The sequence below is a fragment of the Bos javanicus genome, chromosome 1 (assembly GCF_032452875.1).
Source record: "Bos javanicus breed banteng chromosome 1, ARS-OSU_banteng_1.0, whole genome shotgun sequence".
In the NCBI taxonomy this organism is placed as follows: Eukaryota; Metazoa; Chordata; class Mammalia; order Artiodactyla; family Bovidae; genus Bos; species Bos javanicus.
The window spans coordinates 156,983,775-157,006,705 of NC_083868.1; the positions used below are offsets into that span (position 1 = coordinate 156,983,775).

General features: G+C 44.2%; 1 protein-coding gene across 5 annotated transcripts in view; it reads right to left on the bottom strand.

Moving 5' to 3' along the window:
• Positions 1–22,931, bottom strand: part of EFHB (EF-hand domain family member B) — a 66,834-nt gene that overhangs the window by 5,284 nt on the left and 38,619 nt on the right. For 4 of the 5 annotated variants that reach the window (XM_061425402.1, XM_061425408.1, XM_061425417.1 and 1 more), the window contains exons 7-12: positions 18,592–18,675; positions 17,929–17,996; positions 13,152–13,306; positions 4,759–4,966; positions 2,021–2,233; positions 71–252 (exon numbers count right to left, since the gene is read on the bottom strand). In XM_061425402.1, the coding sequence (XP_061281386.1) occupies positions 71–252; positions 2,021–2,233; positions 4,759–4,966; positions 13,152–13,306; positions 17,929–17,996; positions 18,592–18,675 (910 nt within the window). The other variant, XM_061425427.1, reaches the window with a different exon arrangement.

Here is a 22,931-nt window from a genome sequence, read left to right on the forward strand (position 1 = left end):
ACCTTTCCATCTTTGTGTGCCAATGTAAAGTTGGCCTTTCTTTCAACCCTTTTGAAATCCCATGCGGTACCTCTTGTTTGGATCTGGTCTTGAAGAAGTCCCTTTCAAAGACCCCTTTCTGGGCAAAGATGGTAGGATGCAGCAGTGAGTAGGCATTTCCCTCCTCACCGTAACTGGTCCTGTCGCTGACTCGGCGAATTAGGGGGGCAGGAATATCCGACCGAATGGTTGGAACGCCGTATGTGGGGTAACCTAGGACATCAATCGAGGGGAAAAACAGACATTCTAAATATAGCAGCTGCCACTGAGCACTGGAAATGTGGCCAGTCCAAACTGAGATGTGCTGTGAGTGTAAAACACACAATTTCAAAGATTTAGGCAGTACCCAAAGAAAGAATGTGGAACATTTAATGAGCCATCTTATACTGATTCCTTGTTGAGATGGCAATGCTTTGGAGATACACACTGTGTACTATATGTACATACAATAGTACAATATGTACTATTTAAAAGAACACTTTTGGCTGCTCCATGCGGCTCTCAGGATCTTAGTTCCCTAACCAGGTATTGAATCTGGGCCACAGCTGAGACAGCACTGAGTCCTAGCCACTGGGCTGCCAGGGAATTCCCAATATACTATTAAAGTTCATTGCACTTGTTTCTTTTTCTTAATGTGGCTACTAAAAAATTTTAAATACTTGACGATGATTGTATTTCTGTTGGACAGGACTATTCCACAGAGAACAGTGAGATCTCATCACAACAGAATGTAAAGTGTGTCTATGAAATCCGGTAAAGAAAAACGTGTAAATCCTTAATCATGGCCTTACTCCAAAAAAGGGATCTTAACCGACATAAAAGAGCCTTTCTAAATAACCAGCATTCATCATGATTGGTACTGAGATTCCGGGGTCTATGAGTTGAATTGTATCCTCCCCAGACTCTAATGTTAAAGTCCTAACCCTAGTACCTCAAGAGGTGACCTTATTTGGAAATAGGGTCACTGCGAGAATAATTACAATGTGGTCATACTGGAGAAGGATGGACCCTTGGTCCAATATGCCTGGAGTTCTTATAAAAAGGGGACGCGGGGGCAGAGACACTCACACGGGAGAAAACCACATGAAGGTGAAGGCAGAGATTGGGGTGACGCAGCAGAAAGCGAGCAGCACCAAAGACTGCCAACACACACCCAGAAGCCAGGACGGGCCTGGAGAAAAGGCCCCTCACAGCCTCAGAAGGAAGCCAGCCTGACAACACCCTGATCTCACACATCTGGCCATCGTGGAATCACGAATTTCTGTTTTTCTTTTTTTTAAATTTTATTTAAATTGATTTTTATTGCAATACAGTGGCTTTACAACACTGTGTCAGTTTCTACTGCAACAGCAAAGCGGATCTGAGTGGTGACCTAAACAGGAAGGAAATCCAAAAAAGAGACGATCAATCTCTGCTGTTTAACCATTCAGTTTGTGGTATTTGTTGCGACAGCCCTAGCACATTAACAGATGGAGAATGAAAACGAAGGAACTGTTCTCTAACAGCTCCTCAAATTCTGAGGGGAAATCTGTTTTTAGCTAAGAATCACTTGATTTAAGTCTCCCACCACTTGGGACTCCCCTGGTGGTCCAGTGGTTAAGACTCCAGGCTCTCAATGTGGGGGCATCAGTGTGACCCCTGGTCAGGAAAATAAAACCCCACATGCTTCATGGTGCAGCCAAAAAAAGTCTCCTACCACTTGCTGAATTCTGAATTCTGACAGTATCTAACATTCGGGGTTCTGAGCTATAATGGTTTCAATTTCATTATCACAGAGACAATCATTTCACTTGGGGCACCATGAACATTAGCTCAATTCAGCCTCTATCTAGTAAGCCCCTCTGAGGGCTTAAAACACAGAGTTGAATGAAAGGTCCTAGGCTTTGAGAAAGAGCCTAATGGAGGCTGGGGACAGCCAAGGACAGCCCCTTCTGCGTTTGCTGCTCCTTTTAAAACTCAGCATATAAGGTAACAAACTTACACGTGGAAGGAACAGCGCCTACGACCGCACTGATCTCGGAAGAAGTCGTCTTGTAGTGATTAGAAACTTTATCGTTTGGCCTCAGAAGTGTCCGAAGAGTCTTTTCTGAGCTCCCTGGTTCTTTTAAGACAATATCTTCAGGCTTTAACAGGAGAGCTGGTTCAGATTCTTCTACATTAGCCTCAGCAGGGTTTGCACAATCCACTTTTCTACCTTCAAACAAAGGAAAACGGGAGAAAAGTACAGGACAAAGTTACAACCCAGGGCTCGCCCTGTAGCAAGGTGAGTTTTCGCAGTTAGTCTCTTCTTGCTGGTGAAAAGGGAGGCTGAGCTGGTGCAGACACTTCACTGACACCAGAACTCGCTCTGGAAGCACAAGTTCATACACCAGGAGATGTGAACAACGTCTAATATTTCTATTCACCACCCTGCTCATTTCACTCTAGAATAAAGTTTTAAGTCTGAAACACCAAAAGAAAACAGAAAACATTTTTTCTTTCCTTTTTTTAAAATTAGAGCTCATTTTCATATTTGACTCGAACACAGGATTACCAGAGCTGTTCCTAGGACTATGCCCTGGGAAAGGTAAGAGAAGACGTATTTGGAGTGGGTCGCGGCGGGGGGACGCCACGCACTGCGAATTTGGAGAAGTGAGGAGAACTCGCTGTGCGCGCCCAGTTCTACAAATAGCCCCCTCCAAGTCAGCGTACAAAAGAAAACCCTGAGGTGCGGCTCTCATGCTAAGACTCGGCCTCTCCCGCAGCCGCGCTCCGCGGAGGCAGCTGCGCGGCGGCGGACTCAGTCCTGACTCAGCGTCTCCCGGACCGGAAGTGCGCCGCCTGCGCCAGGGGGCGCGCGGTCGCCCGCGCGGGAGGAGCCGAGGGGCGGGGCGGGAGGAGCCGAGGGGCGGGGCGGGAGGGGCCGAGGGGCGGGGCGGGAGGGGCCGAGGGGCGGGGCGGGAGGAGCCAAGGGGCGGGGCGGGAGGAGCCGAGGGGCGGGGCGCGAGGGCGGGCGGCGCCGGGCGGCCGCTCGGGACCGGAAGACACCTGAGGCCCGTCCCTCCCTCAGCTCCTGCGGCCGTGGCCCCGAAAGCGTCAGGCCCCGGGTTCCAGATCCTCTAATCCCCTTCTCGCACCGCTCCTCCTAAAGGCAGAAATCCGGAACAAGTATGACAAGTTTTTAGAAAACTTCCAGAAAGCCAGCTCCTTGAAGAACTCAACCCCTTTTCTCTAGCCGACAACACTGGGACAGACCATTCCTGAGCCCCTGCTGACTGACCCTTCAGCCACTATCTTAGAAGAAAAGGAAAGAGGAAAAACCCCAAAACCTCCACTGAAATGGGCTGCTGAAGTCAGGACCCCAAAACCAGAAACAGTTTGAGGAACCATCTGGTTTGAAAACAGGCTTCTGCTTTCCCCACTACTTCATGAGTTGTGCCAAGAAAGAATACTGTCACCCTCTGCTTATTTCTGAGAGGACTAGGGGCGAGCTGTTTTTTATAAGAAGCTTCATTAGGTAGAAAAGATCTTCCTGCTCTCCATCTAGTGGATAGAGTAGAAAAACCGTCCCAGAAACTGGTAAGGGCACCCATCCTCAATAAAGCCCAAAATGTGGCATTGGCTTTGCAGAAATAAAAGTGAAAACTTTTTAGAGGGAGAGATATTCCAAGAGCAGATAAAAATGCAAACAACCTTTTGAAAGGTAATCATCTCTAATAATCCAGACTTGAAAATTAAAGCAAATGAGGTGTCATTATATAACAACTAAATTACCAGAATGTTTGAAATAACACTCAATGGTAGCTAGATTAGAGTAAAACCTTCTCACAGTCTTGACTGATAAAATTGCAAATGGGTAGGATCATTGAAAAAGGCAAAATGAAAAGTTACTTCTGGGACAAAAATGACATTCATAAGAAATGAGATAGAAACAGAAAGCCTTCTGAAAGATGGTAATTGTTATATGGTCACTCATATTACTCTTGAAATATTTGGAAATAACCTAAGTTTTAGACAGTGAGGAAATGGTTTAGTAATTTACAATACATCAGTGTGAAGGAACTGAAAATGAAGTTTACAGAAATCGTGAAAGTATCTCTTCGTTCCATAGAAATTGGAGACCTAAGTGTTTTTTAAGCCAAATAAAAATGGTACATTCACTATGATTTTAGCTATTTTAAAATATTTCCATACACGCATGCACAAATTAATTCCTACATATGTATATATCTATATGTGGTTAGTGATGCAGGAAGATATGTAAACATGAAAATGTTTGAATAAAAGTCAAGATTAGGGTTGTCCTTTTCTTACAAAATGTAAAAGATCAAATTCTATTTTACAATTGACTTTTCCAGGGAAGGGAAGCTAATTTCTCTAAGAATATGGTTTTCAAACATCTTTCTTAGGAACCCTCTTTCATATTTTGGGTTTCTGTGTAAATTGCTTTGCTCATAATTGTTTTCTTTTGAGTAAGTAATACATAGTTCCAAACTCAAGAGATAACAAAACATAGACTGTCCCTTAGCAACCTATCCCTACCTCACCTCCCCAGATATAATAAATGTTATCAGATTCTTTCCTGTCCTTCCACTTATATTCTATGCATGAAAAAGAAATATGTATATATGTGCATATTTTTAAATACATAATATTAAAGTTGACAAGAGTTGAACTCCCAGGACAAAGAAAACATGTAAGTACATATAAGAATTTAGCAAACCTTCAAAAATTAAATACCTTTAATGAGGACCCTCTCTTCATACTCTTTAAGGGGGGTTTTATCTTTCCAGGTCAGAAAATTCGCAAATTCGAGGTAGTTAATCAGCCCGTCTTTATCCACATCACAGTATTCAAATAGCTGGTCCAGGAGCTTCTCGTCTAAGTGCAAGCAGGCCTGGTCACACGCTTCCTGAAGCTCAGCTCTGTCTATCACCCCATCTCCCTTCTGTTAGACAAAAGCAAGAAAAGGTGACGTGGGCATTGTCTTCAAGAGCGGAAGTGGGCAATGTCTGTTATTTCCCTTGAGAAAAAGAAAGTCTATCACATAAATTCCAAGAATCTGTCTTATTTTTCACATAGTAGTTGCTAGTCGCTCAGTCGTGTCCAACTCTTTGCGACCCCATGGACTGTAGCCTCTCAGGCTCCTCCGTCCATGGGATTTTCCAGGCAAGAGTGCTGGAGTGGATTGCCATTTCCTTCTCCAGGGGATCTTCCCGACCCAGGAATCCAACACGGGTCTCCCACATTGCAGGCAGACGCTTTACCGTCTGAGCCACCAGGGAAGCCCCCTATTTTTTTTTTCCCCCACATAAGAAGAGTCAGTCTAAAAAAAAATAATTAAAAAAAAAAAAAGAAGAGTCAGTCTTTAAGCGAGATTGGTCCTCATTGTGTCCATCTGATATGTACCCAGTAATTTCAACCCTTTTGTTCATTTTAGGATCTTTGTCTTTAAATCATGCTGCCTACACTCTGGTGGAATAGGCCCAAGCATGATCCACGCTTGACATTTCATTTGACCAGCACTGTATACTTCCCACAACGTCCTACAACTTTCCATGCTTCCAAAGCTTTGAAAATCTCTGGTTCCAGCTGGGCAGCCCATGGTCCTCCACGCCACTGCCTGATAAAGAGGAGAAAGTGGCAAGTGGATGCAGGCCAAGCACAGGGAGGTGGGTTCAAAGACAGCTGCCTCTGGGGAACTCCCTGGCGGCACAGTGAGCAGTTAAGACTCCACACTTCTTCCATTGAAGGGAACATGGGTTCAATTCCTGGTCAAGGATCTAAGATCCCGCCGCACTCTAGCTATTAACACTCCCCTGGGCAAGAGGGGCAGTTTCCACCAGTTTCAGACAACAGTTAAAGACAGAAGCACTTAAGGTGAGCTGCAAAGCAGGAAAGGGAAATTTAGAAAGGCTGTAGGCAGAACTCGGAGAAGGCACTGGCACCCCACTCCAATACTCTTGCCTGGAAAATCCCATGGACAGAGGAGCCTGGTAGGCTGCAGTCCATGGGGTCGCGAAGAGTCGGACACGACAGCGACTTCGCTTTCACTTTTCACTTTCATGAATTGGAGAAGGAAATGGCAGCCCACTCCAGTGTTCTTGCCTGGAGAATCCCAGGGACGGTGGAGCCTGGTGGGCTGCCATCTATGGGGTCGCACAGAGTTGGACACAACTGAAGTGACTTAGTAGTAGTAGGCAAAACTGGCTACACTTCGAGGGGTGAGGACCTGAAGCATGGGATGCTTGTTAAGGAGGAATGGCCAGAGCGGGGTGTCTTACCACTCAGCCCTGCTGCAGCCTGTCAAGCCCACCTTAAATACACCTGCCCGCTGACTGTGAAAGGTCCAAGCCTCCCTGCCAGCTGCCACAAGGGAGCTTTGCCCTCTGGAGAGACTTCCCTGAGATAGATAAACTCCCAAGAGAAACCATGAGTGACTCACTGACTAGCATTCGGCTCCTAGGCCCAGAGTTGGAGTCACAATGCTCACGAAGGCAATCCCTTGGAAAATGAGAAACTGACCCAGTGAATTCCAGATGAATTCTAGATAAATTCCTGCAGCCAGACCCACAGGCCTGGATAACGATCCTAACCCTCCTGTTGAAACAGAATTAGGATGTAAAATATATTATCTTGGCAGGGAACTGCAATGTCCTGGATAAAGCAGACTGCTTTATGAAATTCTCTGCTGCATGCCCAAGTCAACAAAAAATGCAGACCCCACAGTCCTAACAAAAGCAATGGGGGGACAAGGGGGATGGCTGTTGAATCAAGGGTCCCCCAAACTAAAATAGATGGTGGCGATAATGAAAATAAATGCTTCTTACCAAGGACAGAGCCACTTCTGCCTCTGCATCCTTTATTTCTCCCTCCCCCACACTCAAAACCCAGCTGTTCTAAGGAGGACGTTGACTTGGTGTAAGCCAAAATCTGCTCACATGGACAAAGTCCTACACGTGGACATCACCAGATGGTCAACACCGAAATCAGAGCGATTATATCCTTTGCAGCCAAAGATGGAGAAGCTCTATACAGTCAGCAAAAACACGGAGGACGTTGAGCCAAAGGTGTGAGGTGTGAGCCAAAGTCCCCTCGTCCCCAGGGGGACTACGGGCCAGAGGTATCTGTGCAACTTCAGGGGGCAGGGACTCAAACTGCTATGGCTTCATAGGCTGTGGGTGCCAAAGCTCTCATCTCGCTCAGTCTGTAACAAGCAGAGGTGTCAGGAATCCGCTGGTGGGGGTTAGGCAGGGTTTTTTCAAAATGGAGAAGGAAGGTTCAAGGTGCATCATTTCTGTGGCTTCCACTGCTGGATGCATAATTGTGTTGCTGCTCTCCATACCCGTCTGGGGCATGTTCTGGCCCTTCTGACCAGAAGCCACAGGGAGACAAGCTAGGACCTTTGGGGCCTCACAGCTCTCAAGACCCTTTGAACTGCAAGTCTCTATGAATAAGGGTTTCATGAACCTGAAACCCAGGGTCCTCACTGGTCTGCTGTGGCTTTCAACCTCAGTGAGAGCTATGAAGGAGCAAAACAAGCAGTCACTCTCCTCGGTGGGCGGACTGCTGCTGCTGCTGAGTCGCCTCAGTCGTGTCCGACTCTGTGCGACCCCAGAGACAGCAGCCCACCAGGCTCCCCCGTCCCTGGGATTCTCCAGGCAAGAACACTGGAGTGGGTTGCCATTTCCTTCTCCAATGTGTGAAAGTGAAGTCATTCAGTCATGTCTGACTCTTAGCGACCCCATGGACTGCAGCCTATCAGGCTCCTCCTGTTCATGGGATTTTTCCAGCCAAGAGTACTGGAGTGAGTAGCCATTTCCTTCTCCATCGGATGGTGGAACTCAAGTTTATTTTCATGGTTCCAGCCAGCACTCCCCTTGAACCTGTATATTTTTGCTGACTCTTGAATTGTTGCCAGTGTTTTGGTTGCCACATGGAAAACTACAGATTGGAAGATTAAAGACACGTCTTTTCGAGTCAGAGATCTATAGATCAACAGAGGAGTGGATAAAGAATCTATGGCACATATATTCAATGGGATATTGCTCAGCAACAAAAAAGAACAAAATAATGCCATGTCTGTAGCAGCATGGATGGGCCTAGAGACTGTCATACTGAGTGAAGTGAATCAGACACAGAAAGACAAATATCATATGATACCACTTATATGTGGTATCTAAACAAAAGGAGGAGCTACAAATGAACTTATTTACAAAACAGAAGTAGAGTCAGGAATGTAGAAAACCAACTTTTGGTTCCCAGGTGATGGAGGCAAAGAGATTAACTGGGGACTGAGAATGACATACACACTCTGTGTGTGCCAAGTCACTCCTGTCATGTCTGACTCTTTGTGACCCTGTGGACTGTAGCCCGCCAGGCTCCACTGTCCAGGCAAGGGTTGCCATGCCCTCCTCCAAGGGTCTTCCCGACCCAGGGATTGAACTTGCATTTACTACTGCATATAACATAGATAATAAAGACCTACTACATAGCACAGGGAACTCTACTCAGTCCTCTGTAATGGCCTATGTGGAAAGGAATCTAAAAACGAGTGGATACGTGACTGTGTATAATTGATTCACTTTGCTGTACAGCTGACACTGCTGCTGCTGCTAAGCTGCTAAGTCGCCTCAGTCGTGTCCGACTCTGTGTGACCCCATAGATGGCAGCCCACTAGGCTCCTCTGTCCCTGGGATTCTCCAGGCAAGAACACTGGAGTGGGGTGCCATTTCCTTCTCCAACCTGAACACGTTAACACCTGAAACTAACACATTATAAATCAACTCTACCCCAATAGAAATTTTTAAAAAAGAAAACCATGGAAACAAATCACAGCTGCTGAGTGAACCATCCAATTAATTCATACAGCTGCCCGTGATGAGGGTCCATCCTCCTGTAAGGATGGCTGGGATCAAGCTTCAGATGGAGCCTGAACCACCCAGGGGGCCACCGTCACTGCCGGGATCCGTCCTTGCACCAGACATGGCAGTACAGTTACCATCAGACTGGGCGCCAAGTAAAGCCACCGGCCTGAGCAGAGGCTGCCACCACATGCCAAACTCGCGACTCCGGCCGCCAGCGGACCCGTTTGTCTCGCGGTGAGAGACGCGCCGCGCACGAGGCACTGCCCCCGCTCCGGCCACACTGACCACGTGAACCTGTGTCCCCTCCCAGAGCTGCCGGCGGCGCCTGTCGCTGCTGACACGTCTTCAAGTTATGGAGTCGCTATTTCAGGCCAGTGAGCCAGCTGCAGTCACAGGAGCGCGGCCCATGGAGTGCATCTGAGTCATGCGCTCTGCCTTCCGGCCCATTTTCAGCCTGGCGGTGGCACGGCTTACAGCACAGAGGCTCCTCAGCGATGAGCCGTCAGTCCAGACACTCAGGGAGCCCTCCCTGCCCCCAGGCACCCACGGCTGAGCCTTGGGACTGCCTTCTCAAAGCCATCTCCCTTCCTCCCCAGCTCCTGGCTCACACATCTGAGTAGACCTATGTTGTCACTGACGGAACTGTTCCCTAAAAGGAATCTTCCCATCTCAGCTACTTCCTGGATAATAATTAGAATAAAAGGAGTTGGAATTACACATACAAATTTTGAAAATCTAAGACTCTGCTGTGACATTCTTGGACATGATGAGTCTTTGTGTTTCTTTTTTTTTCCCTTCTGGATTTTACATTCCCTGAGTAAAAAGCCTGCACATTATCTGGAATAACATTTGATGTACTATGAGTGTTCAGCAAATAACAGAATTAATCCTCTAAGCCAAGAAGATTCATTTAAGAAATCACAGTTTATTTGTTCTGTTTTGTTTTGCTTCTCAATTAAATTAAATCTGGGCACTGAACAATATAAGATTCAAACAATCAAAAACCATCCTACAGCTGCACCAGGAAGACCCCCATCGTATTACCCTTGCAGAAAAAAGCTCCTCAAGGACCCTGAGCTCTGTGCCGTGCATGTTAACAGTTAACTATTTAAAAGGTGTATCAGCATTGAAGAATTCTCAGTAATTTTCTCCCTGCTTAATTTAATTTTATCATAAGGAATGTGCCTGGTGGTTCACTAAAATAATCAACAGCTATTAAGATGATCGTCTTGCCTATAATTACATGTAAAATGAAGAATTTTCAGAAAGGAGAGCACTGCGCATCCTGCAAGTCCCCTTATTCACGTCACTAGCGTGTGGATTCTCCAGTGTCATCATCTAGATACTTGGAGTTCAATACAGTTAAAAATAGACTTGTTCAGAAATGAAACAGTGCCATTTGCAAAGATGTGGATGGACGTAGAGATGTCATACAGAGTGAAGTAAGTCAGAAAGAGAAGAACAAATACTGTATAATATCGCTTTTATGTGGAATCTAGAAAAATAGTGCAGATGAACTTATTTGCAAAGCAGACATATAGACACAACACCGAGGACAAACGTATCGATACCAAGAGGGGAAGGGGGGATGATTGGGAGACTAAGATTGACACATTTACACTATTGGTACCATGGATAAAATAGATAACTAATGAGAAGCTACTGTGCAGCACAGGGAACTCTACTCAGTGCTTTGTGGTGACCTAAATGGGAAGGAAATCCAAAAAAGAAGGGATATATATATATATAATATATATATTAGATTAGATTAATAGCTGATTTACTTTGCTATACAGCAGAAACAAACACAACATTGGAAAACAACTATACTTCAATAAAAATTTTTAAAACATATATGTTTCCACCTGTGCATTTAATTCTAAAGAATACTTTTTAAATTACCTGTAGATAGTGATCAGACTTTATTAAAAATCAGAGAAACAGTTGAATACTTTCTTTAAACACAACTTTGTGAGAAATGTTGTTGATGACTGGCATTTGTCCCAACATAATTAGTATAAACTTAAATGAGATATTTAACCCACGTTTTATTCATCAGTACACCACAGACACACAGACCCCCTAATCTAAAATAAAATGAACGGGCTTAAAATGAATTAGCCAATGAGTGATCAAGATTTTTTTATAAAATAAAAAGTGTGAAGTGTCACTTTCCTAAAACTGTACTCAACATCAGAAGGGAGATAAGAATATCATCTTTTCCCTTTGAGATAAACTAAAATCATTCTGTTCTTTCTTTTCTTCTGTCAAGATGATGAAGTGTTACATCATCACAGCTTTCTTTATGAGCTTTTATTTGTCTGTTTTAGACTCATTCTAAAATGGTTTTGAAGCTGCCTAGAAAAATAAGTACAAAGAGAGCCCAAAAAAAAAAAAAGTGAAGAAATCAGGGCAAAGAGAAAAATAAATTTGGAATGAAATAAGATGAAACCTGAAGCCAGAAGAGCGCACAGAATGTATGCTGTCAGATCACGTTCACAAACTAGACGTGTTTCTCTGGGTTGGCTCTACGCTTGCTGGTGGCCAAGACAAAAAGTTATGTACAATCAGTACAAAATTCATGCTGCACAAGAGGTAAGAACGAACCAGATACTTACACAAAGCATGGTTATTTGCTCTAGAAAGACTGGGTTTCCTTATAAGAAGGATGTATGTGACGAAAATAACAGCCGCATGGGCATACGAATACAAAGTCTGCCACGTTTCACATTAGTGTAGTAGGACTCCTAAGTGCAAGCCAAAGGCGGTGCAGCTTGGTAAATGCTGCGATGGCCTAAAATGATGTCGGGTAATTACACAGCCCCACATCGATCTGATTTGTTCAAAGCATAAAATTTTTAGAGTAGCTTGAAAATGGAATGACCTTGCTCTCTCAAACACTGAAACCACACCTGATCCCCGTGGGGAGACGTGTTCTAAGCTTGACTGAGACCAGACTGGTGGTACCATGTGTGCAAGTTCAGAGTGAGGCAGAGACTGTCCATCCCCCACGTTCCCAGCACACTCCAGTTTAATGATCTTTAAGAGTGGTTCTCAAACCTGAACACACAGCAGAATCACTGAGGAGTTTGTTAGAACACAATTGCTAGACCCCAATCCCAAGTTCCTGATTCAGTATGTGTGAGGTGGGCCTTAGAAAGTGCATTTCTAGTATCTCCCCAAGTAACAATGCTGGTGGTTAAAGAACCTTATTTTGACAACACAGATCAATTCCAGGAGTCAGCAAACTTTTTCTGACAAGGGCCAAAAAGTCTATTCAGTCTCTGATGCACTACTCTGCATGTGTAGCTCAAATCAGCCACAGACAATACTTAAAACACATGGGCACACGCATGTACTCTGGCAATCCCACTCCTGGGCATATACCAGAGGCAACTCTAATTCAAAAAGATGCATGTACCCCAGTGTTCACCGCAGCACTGTCTACAGCAGCCAGGACGTGGGAACCACCTAAGCGTCCATCAACAGAGGAGTGGATGAAGGTGCGGCGTGCGCGTACAGTGCAATGCCACTGAGCCACGGAAAAAGAATGAAACAGTGCCATCTGCAGCAACATGGATGGGCCTAGAGATGATTATACCAACTAAAGTAAGTCAGGCAGAAAAAGAGAAGTACAGTATGATGCCGCTTATATGTGGAATCTAAAACACGACACAGATGAGCTTATCCACCAAAGAGAAACAGACTCACAGACAAAGAGAACAAACTTATGGCTACCAAAGGGGAGAGGAGGCGGGGGAGGGATAAATCAGGGGCTGGGGATTAACAAGCTACTATATAGAAAGTAGATAAACAACAGGGACTTACTGTACAGCACAGGGAACTATGTCCTGTACGTGTGTGTGTGTGTGGGTGTGGGTGTGTGTGAGTTACTCAGTCATGTCCAACTCTTTGCAATCTCATGGACTATAGTCCGCCAGTCTCCTCTGTCCATAGAGTTCTCCCGGCGAGAATAATGAAGTGGGTAGCCATTCCTTTCTCCAGGGGATCTTCCTGACCTAGGGATTGAACCTGGGTCTCCTACATTGCAGGCAGATTCTTTACCATCTGAGCCACCAGGGGAGCCAAGATCAAATCCAGCCCACCACCACCTATTTTAGTAAACAGTTTTACACGCCCGTGTAAATAGTTGATTCACGACATTGTATTAGTTTCTGGTGTACGGCAAATGTGATCCTGATCTACACCAGCCTGCTGGACCTGTAAGCCCATGCATAGACCAAAACTCTCCCCTTCACTACTGGCCTTGTCATAGTGCCTGAAGGCTGCCAGCAGAGTGTCAAAGTTCTGGTAGTTAACTTTCTTCAAGTGGTGCCGCACTGCTGCTACGAGGCCTCGCTGCCTGTCCTTGCCTCGCAGATACTCCCCCGGAAGCCTTCTGTGGATGAGATCACCAACTCCTATTGAAGAGGGAAAGAAAAGTCTTTTATCTGAATGTAAAGCCTGTCACTATTATTCACATCCTAAAAGAGAGAGAGACCTAGCAACTCCTGTGAATGAAAAGACCTAACGCCAAGACTATCAAGCAGCATGACAGAAAACCCTTTTGTATTAAAAAAAGTGTACACAGTAATTGATGAAAATGAATACTTCTGCTATATGCCACTTCTCCATTCAATAAAAAAAATCTGAATAAATGAATTTTATGAGAGAATCATGAGCCCACTCAGCTATCAAGTCCTCTCTTAAGACAGCAAAGCTCTTGCCTGTCTAAAGAGACAGGCAGACAAATGTAGACATTTGTCTACAAGGCCGAGATCTGAAAGCTGGGGCTGATTCCATGTGCCGGTCACTCTGTGTGCCTTCGGGCCACTGGACCCCTGGGAAGCCTTGTGAAAGCTGGGCACGAGTTCCCTGCTCCTCCTTAGTGTGAGTTTCCATTCCGCCTTCACTCTGCTCATCAAGTCTCCACTTCTCAGTCCTGCTTCTCTGTGACCAGCACGGGAGACCTGCCTCCGTCCACAGTCCGTTAACCGAGTCCTGACCCACAACCGCCAGTAACAACCCCTCCAATCCACCAGCTGCAACCCCCAGAGCCCAGCCTTGCTTTCACTTTTCTTTCATGACTTAAAGGAACTTTGTTGAATTATGACACAAAGTATATTTACACTGCCTCTAAACCCCATTCCTTGGCATTTTTATGGTGACAGACATCAGACAAGAGGCGACCATGTTGCTTCAGATATGATGGTTTGGTGGATGTCACCAGAAGAAACCTCTCCCTCTGTTCTTTTCCCCCATGGCCTATACCCCACCCTTCCTGCTTTTACTGGCAACTGGCTGTGATATCCTGGGTAGGTTAATTTAAATTGCAACACTGATGGATGCAACCAGAGATTATCATACTAAGTGATGTAAGTCAGAAGGAGAAAGACAAACCCCGTCTGATACCATTTGTATGAGGAACCTAAAATATGACACAAACTAACCTACCCATGAAACAGAAATAGAATCACAGACACAGAGAACAGATGGGCTGTGCCCAGGGCGAGGTGGGGAGGGACGGGTTGGGATCGGCAGGTGCAAACTATTATACATAGGGTGGATGCACAACAAGGCCCAACTATACAGCACAGGGAAGTCTGGTCAGAACCCTGTGACAGACCACAACGGAGAATTTTAAATATATACATATATATGTGTGTATATACACATAATTGTATCACTGTGCTTATACAGCAGAAATATTTTAAATCAACTATACTTCAATGTTTAAAAACTGAAAAAATTGCAAATTTGCCTGCACTTCAAAGCAACTAATATTTACACCTACTTTGTGCAAGGCTTTATATTATTAGGGTCTCTCGAGGGTCTCTTTTAATAGGTGTTAGTAGCACCTCTAAGTTTATTATAAAGTCAGGAGTTAATCCTGCATATTCTGATAAAAGCCTTCTTTCTAAGGGTAGACCCTTACTCGTATGCGTGAAATGCCTGCCACCAGTGCTGGTTCCAGAAACAGGGCAAGTGCTCAGACGAAGATAATCTGAAATGGAGTCAGCGTCCATCAGACCATCCTAAAGTGGGCAAAACCCGAGTAAGGCTCTTGGAGAGGCAATCGAAGTGGTTGGGTGAGGGGTGATTTCTGACAAATAAGCATGGCTGTTCTTCCCCTCCACATTTCTTCCCCTGATGTCAATCCCCTGGGGGCTGTTCTGTATAAGGAAGCCCTGCTCCCCGGCTTTTCCACAAGACGGCCCTTGGTTGAGTTGGTTTTGTTTTTTGTTTTTATCTTGAGAGGCCTTCCATCTACATTAACATCCAAAAATAACTATTGAATGGTCAGCCTGTGGGTGAGACACAGGCTGACACTCTCTTCCAGCCCGGCCCTGGGAGAATACTTATGAAGCTCATGGCAAATCACTGAAGACTACTCAAGACCCATCGCTGAAGAGCTGAAATCCGGAGTACAAGCTCTGGCCCTCGGAGAGACTAACGCCTTCACCACCACACCAAGGACGTGAGAGAAGCCAGGCCAGCTCCGCGGCGGCCCCCTGCCCACGACCAGCTCCCGTGATGCACCCTGCCCCACCAGCTCCCATGATGCACCCTGCCCTCGACCAGCTCCCGTGATGCACCCTGCCCTCGACCAGCTCCCATGATGCACCCTGCCCTCGACCAGCTCCCGTGATGCACCCTGCCCCACCAGCTCCCGTGATGCCCCGCTGCCCGCCTGCCCTGGGTGTCCCCTCAGTCACTCCTGCCCCGGTGCATTCTGGGAGCTGCACGCAGCCCGGGCCCTCTTCCCAGAGGCACATTAACAGAACCAACAACCCCAGGCCCGGGGATGAGGCATTCTTTGTGTCGTTGCCTTTATTTCCCCAAGCAAGAGGAAGGGAGTAATCCAGATCCAGTAGAAAAACCTACGTGTCCTCAGAAGCAGGCAGACCCTGAAACTTTCCGCAGAACAGACACCGTGAATTAACCCTAACAGCAGTCACAAGGGACAGTTAGGGTTAGTCTGTGTACATCCGTGAGCTCCGTGAAAAGTCCAGAGAGGACTGAGTCCTCTTTCCCAGTTACAGCGTATGCTGCCAAGGCTGCTGCTGACACATACATACTTTATAAACTATTAATGGCGGTGTTCTTCATTTTCATTTTATAACACTATCTTGTCACTCAATTTATCACGTAGCTCAACTGCATTAAAATCACCCATAGAGTTTATTAGATATGCCGGTTCCTGGGATCCATGCCCAGATAATTCTGATTCGATAGGCTCTCATGTACACTAAATTTTAGGAACTTCCCAGGTGGCCCTAGTGGTAAAGAACCCACGTGCCAATGCAGAAGACAGAAGAGACACAGGTTCAATCCCTGGAGGAGGGCATTAGAAACTTTGTCTGTGTTTCACTCTCAGATGTGTTGGATTCATTGATTCATGCTATAAATACCTGGAAAACAATGCACTGTGCACAAGACCCCAGGCACCAAACAGACAGCAAGCTGGGGCACCCCCAGCATGAAACTGCCCTCCAGTAAGCAGCTGACCATGATTATCTACTTATTTTTCAGACTAACTGATGGATTTCCTAAATCACTCCTTACCAGAGCCTCTAAGATGGGCAGACATCCATTAAACACATAACAGTTGATCTAAACAAAGTATGATCTCCTACTGTGGTGACTCACCATGCTTAGAACATCATGTTGCATTAGAAAATAAGTATTTATTTTACTTGTTAGTGAGCAGACTTTAGCTAACACCCTTTCAGTGCGTGTTCTAAGTCGTTTCAGTCATGTCTGATTTTTTGCAACCCTATGAGCTGTATAGCCCCCCAGGCTCCTCTGTCCATGGGATTCTCCAGGCAAGAATACTGGGGTGGATTGCCATGCCCTCCTCCAGGGATCAAACCCATGTCTCTTCTGTCTCCTGCATTGGCACATGGGTTCTTTACCAGCCACCTGGGAGGTTCCTAAAATTTAGTGTACTTGCTGCTGCTGCGGCTGCTAAGTCGCTTCAGTCGTGTCCGACTCTGTGCGACCCCATAGACGGCAGCCCATCAGGCTCCACCGTCCCTGGGATTTTCCAGGCAAGAACACTGGAGCGGGTTGCCATTTCCTTCTCCAATGCATGAAAGTGGAAAGTGAAAGTGAACTCGCTCAGTCGTGTTCGACTCTTAATGACCCCATGGACTGCAGCCTACCAGGCTCCTCCATCCATGGGATTTTCCAGGCAAAAGTACTGGAGTGGGGTGCCATTGCCTTCTCCGTAGTGTGTACTTGAGAGCCTACTGAATCAGAATTATCTGGGCATGGGTCCCAGGAATCCATATTTAATAAACTCTATAACTCTATGGGTGATTTTAATGCAGGTAGACTGCAGACTATATTTTGAAAACCACTAATATACAGCTCAATCCTAATAAGCTTTCAAATAGTTTTGCCTGGGGAAGGCTGCTACTGAGATCACTTAGCACCACTAAAGACAAGACCCTGGTAAGTTTCTTCCACTACTTCACAGACTGTTTCGTTGATCGCCTGGTGGGAAGAGTGGTTCTTCAGTGTGTGGTTGTACAGTGCTTTCTGGAACCTGAATGCCCCTACAGTTCATCTGGGAATGTTGTGAAAATGCCATTTCTGATCCAGGAGGTCTGAGGGTAGAACCCGGGAGTCTGCATCTCTAAGAGCCTTACGGGGACACCAACACTGCCTGTCTGCAACCACATTTTGAGTGCAAGGATCCGGTACAATATTTGAATTCATTAAAAAGTTGCCTCAGTTCACTTTTGATTGTTTAATATAGGCTTTATTTATATTCTAAATAAAATTCTAAGCCTTAACTACACTTAAGGAATTCATTACCAGGACTTTAAACTGTACCTGTTTCAAATATAATAGGACAATGTTGCTTCTTTCTTGTGCTACAAATTGTTCTCATTAATGTTAATATAATATTTTAAGCCTTTAAAATTGGAAGCTTTGAGAGAAGGAGATGGTGAACTTCACTGCATAATTTGGGCAGCGGGGTGGAGGGGGGCAGGATTTTGTCTGTTTGCTTTTTAAAAAAAAACTGTATATTTACCATAGTCCTCAGGACGGAGACAAGCCCCAAATGTGTAGTCTGGGGGAACATTCATTGTTTCCGCAATGCTATCAAAGAAAAAAGTTTCTTTAGTGAAAATTCCCACCACATGGCATCCCTGGAATTTAAAATATGTTTTCCATACGTTTTTAATCACCTATATTTTCTCCTATAACCAAACTATAAAGATCAAACAGAAGTTCTCCAACAGATCTTTTCTCTAATCTCCAACTCACATTAGCAACGGCTGAATGCTTTCACCGGCTTTCAGTGAAAAGGCCCAGATGGAAAAAGAAAAAACAGAACATGGTCCCAAAGTAGAATTATGGAAGCATGCATGTATACAAACATACTCTCTCTCTAGAGAGAGACAGAGGAGAGGAAAATGTAACACAGTAAGTTAAATTTCTGAGATCCTAGAAATAAAGCTTTATATAAAATTCTTCCTCTTTCTTTTCCAAACGCCCTCTCCCTTTTGGAGACTCAGTACTTTTATGGAACCCCAAGCTCTTAGGAGGCTAACAGGGTTCCCTGATTAACACAAAAGGATGATTCTTATTCAACTGATAGACTCTAATAGAACACAAAGCAAAATTTATGACAGGAGTACTTTGTAAATTTGATCCAAAAACATCATCAGTTTTAAGTTACTCATGAACTTACGGATCTAAAACTCTTCCAAGTCTATGTTGAAACTTTTCTTTGAAATCATCAACTCTCTTGGATACAATCTTAGCTCCTCTTTTCCTATAAAATTAGAAAATTGTCAGGTGTGTGTATTACCCAAAGTATTATTGGCTACCAAATATACATATAGTGAAGAATACCATAGTTTTATTTGGGTCAGTTCAACTCATTTCAGTCGCACAGTCGTCTCTGACTCTTTGCAACCCCATGGACTGCATCATGCCAGGCTTCCCTGTCCATCACCAACTCCCGGAGCTTGCTCAAACTCATTTCCATGGAGTCGGTGATGCCATCCACCCATCTCATCCTCTGTCAACCCCTGCTCCTCTCGCCTTCAATCTTTCCCAGCATCAGGGTCTTTTCCAATGAGTCAGTTCTTCACATCATGTGGCCAAAGTATTGGAGTTTCAGCTTCAACATCGGTCCTTCCAGTGAATATTCAGGACTGATTTCCCTTAGCATGGACTGGTTGGATTTCCTTGCAGTCCAAGGGACTCTCAAGAGTCTTCTCCAACACCACAGTTCAAAAGCATCAATTTTTCAACACTCAGCTTTCTTTGTGGTCCAACTTTCACATCCATACATGACCTCTGGAAAAACCATAGCCTTGACTACACGGACCTTTGTTGGCAAAGTAATGTCTCTGCTTTTTAATATGCTATCTAGGTTGGTCAAGCTTTTCTTCCAAGGAGCATGTGTCTTTTAATTTCATGGCTGCAGTCACTATCTGCAGTGATTTTGGAGCTCCCAAAATTAAAGTCTCCCACTGTTTCCCCATCTATCTGCCATGAAGTGATGGGACCGGATGCCATGATCTTAGTTTTCTGAATGTTGAGTCTTAAGCCAACTTTTTCACTCTCCTCTTTCACTTTCATCAAGAGGTTCTTTAGTTCTTCATTTTCTGCCATAAGGGTGGTGTCACCTGCATATCTGAGGTTACTGATATTTCTCCCAGCAATCTTGATCCCAGCTTGTGCTTCATCCAGCCTGGCTTCATCCATACTCTGGAGAGTGAAACTGGTCGTTTTAGAAGGAGAGCGAGTCGGAGGTGGTGCGCGGCTCGGTCTCCTGGCGCGGCACTTTCAGCCCAGCGTGGCCCTCCCCAGCGGCGCTAATCCAGCCCAGAGCCCTGCTTCCCTGGTGCCCGCCGACCCCGCACCTGCCCGCTCAGACCAGTGCTCCTCTGCGGGCTCCTCCCTGGCCAGCCAGAGACGCGGAACCCGGGCTGAGTCCAACCTGAGCAGCAAACTCCAGCTCGCCAGAAACAAGGAGCAGAAAGGTGTGGCGGAGTAGAAGGACGTGCAGTCATCTCCTGCAAGAACTCCAAAATTACAACTCACTGCTGAAAAACCGTTGACAGGAGAATGTTGGATCCCAGCAAAAAAAGATACCGCACATCCAAGAGCACATGAGAAGCCCCAGCAAGACAGTAGGAGGGGTGAAATCACGTTTCGAATCAAACCCCATACCCAACAGAGACACTTGGAGGACTCAACAAACCTTGTGCACACCAGCACCCAGAGACGGAGCCAAAGCTGTGTTTGAGATCTCTTCAGGAAAATTAGAGGTAGCAAGGGAACATTTCAAGCAAAGATGGGCTCAATAAAGGACAGAAATGGTATGGACCTAACAGAAGAAGAAGATATTAAGAAGAGGTGGCAAGAATACACAGAGAAACTATACAAAAAAGATCCTCATGACTCAGATAATCACGATGGTGCGATCACTCACCTAGAGCCAGACATCCTGGAACGAGAAGACAAGTGGGCCTTAGGAAGCATCACTATGAACAAAGCTAGAGGAGGTGATGAAATTCCAGCTGAGCTATTTCAAATCCTAAAAGATGATGCTGTGAAAGTGCTGCACTCAATATGTCAGCAAATTTGGAAAACTCAGCAGTGGCCACAGGACTGGAAAAGGTCAGTTTTCATTCCAATCCCTAAGAAAGGCAATGCCAAAGAATGCTCAAGCTACTGCACAATTGCACTCATCTCAAATGCTAGCAAACTAATGCTCAAAATTCTCCCAGCCAGGCTTCAACAGTGCATGAACCGTGAACTTCCAGATGTTCAAGCTGGATTTAGAAAAGGCAGAGGAACAGAGATCAATTTGCCAACATCAGTTGGATCATCAAAAAAGCACGAGAGTTCCAGAAAAATATTTGCTTCTGCTTAACTGACTATGCAAACGCCTTTGACTGTATGGATCACAACAAACTATGGAAAATTCTTAAAGAGATGGGAATACCAGACCACCTCACCTGCCTCCTGGGAAATATGTATGCTGGTCAAAAAGCAACAGTTAGAACTTGATATGGAACAACAGACTGGTTCCAAATTGGGAAAGGAGTATTGTGTATTGTTAAGGCTCTCTATATTGTCACCCTGCTTATTTAACTCACATGCAGAGTACATTATGCAAAATGCCATGATCATTTGGATCATCAAAAACTAAATCCAATTTCAAAAGAAAGTATATGCTAAAAAGAAAGCTTTATGTGTTCAACCTTTTATCATGTATATTCCTTTATAAAGATAAGTAACGGAATACAAAATTTTGATTTAAAAGTAACACAAATTTTTCAGTAAACAAAACCAAAGTGTTAATATCATTCATATAACTCCTAAGATTTATAACAGAAAAGTAAGCATTAAAGAAATAAATAACCAAAGGATATAAGCAACTTACAACTAGTAAGCAAATATATGGAGAACTTATACTCTACAGTAACAAAAGAAATAAAAAGAACAACAAAATATCATGTTTAACATAGTACATATTTAAATACATATCTATATATAGAGAGAGAAAGAAAGAATATCTAACATTGGCAAATAGTATGGCAAAACACTTGCAGATTGCTAGAGCAAGTGATGATAATTCTTTTAGAAATATTTTGGCAGTATGACTCAAAAAGCATAAAAATATTCACCCTCTTATCCACATCTGAAAACCAATCATAAGGAGATAATCCACAAAATTAAAAGTCTGAAAAAATTATATTTATAAAAATGCTTGTAGTCTCACTGACTATAAGGGGAAAAAAAGAAAAGAATTTGCGTGTTCAGTCCTGGAAGGTGATTAATCACGTCACATTAACAAGAACACACTCTGTGTGCATTCTAAATGTTGTTTAGTAAGAATACACAGCCATATAAAATTATTTTATGTTAAGGGCCAAAACAGGATATAAAATGGAATTGCACTCTGATTAAAGTTATGCAAAAACAAAACAAAAGGTATGCAAAAATCAACACAGGAAGCCACAGTAGAAAGAAATAAATGAAAAAGATAATAAAGGTTGAATTAAGGTGACAGGATTATGAGTGATTTGATTTTATTTTGCTAATTTTCTGTAATATAATTTCACTACTTCCACCATTGTGATTAAATGAGTAAGAATTTCTTTTGAGAACTGTAAAATTACACCACCACTATTTAATAGCATTAAAATTAATAAACCTCTATTGTTTTGCTAAGACTAAAAACAATGAACTTAAAATTCTTAAACTCCTTTTGCTTTTAAAACTATATCCTGTGCTGGAGAAATACAGGGCTGAATAAACTTCTGCAGAAGAACGACACTGTGGAGAAACAAAAGATGAAAGATAACATAATTCATCTCTTATTTCTTTATTTACTTCCCATTAGTTCAAAAGAGAGAAAAAGAACAATGGGGGAAAGTCAGAATAAATCAAAGGCCGTTTGAAGGCCATATTTTGAGCGTATAAAGTGGACAATCTGAACCAGCTCCAAGGGCTTGATTAGGAGCATGCCAGATGGCAAAAAGGAGGATTCTAAGCCACGCAGCCCTCGCGTCTCAGCCTAACACTGCCTAAAACATGTTGCTGGGAGAATCAGGAACTATTTGTGAGCAGCCGTGCATGTCAGAGAATCAACAGCTGTAATCACGACACACCTCACTGCATTCCCTCACCAGTCAAGTCTGTGTGCCAGTCACAGTCACACACACACACACACACACACACACACACGAGTCTATCATTTCTAGATTTTAACTGATTCTTCTGACCAGAGGTCATAAGCAGAATATAGATACAGGTAATTTTATGAAGGAAATATATCCCTTAAAAAGTATATATCCCCAGTAACTCTTAAGAGTTAAGAGTAAGGCAAATGTACGCTGAATAGTGCACAGCACATTAAGACGTGAGCAAAACAGACTCACAGACACAGAAGACAAGCTTAACAGTGGCCAAAGGGGAATGGGGGTATAAATGAGGAACTGGGGATTGACATATACATACTACGTACTATATTTAAAATAGGTAGCCAGTATAAATAACAGGTAATAT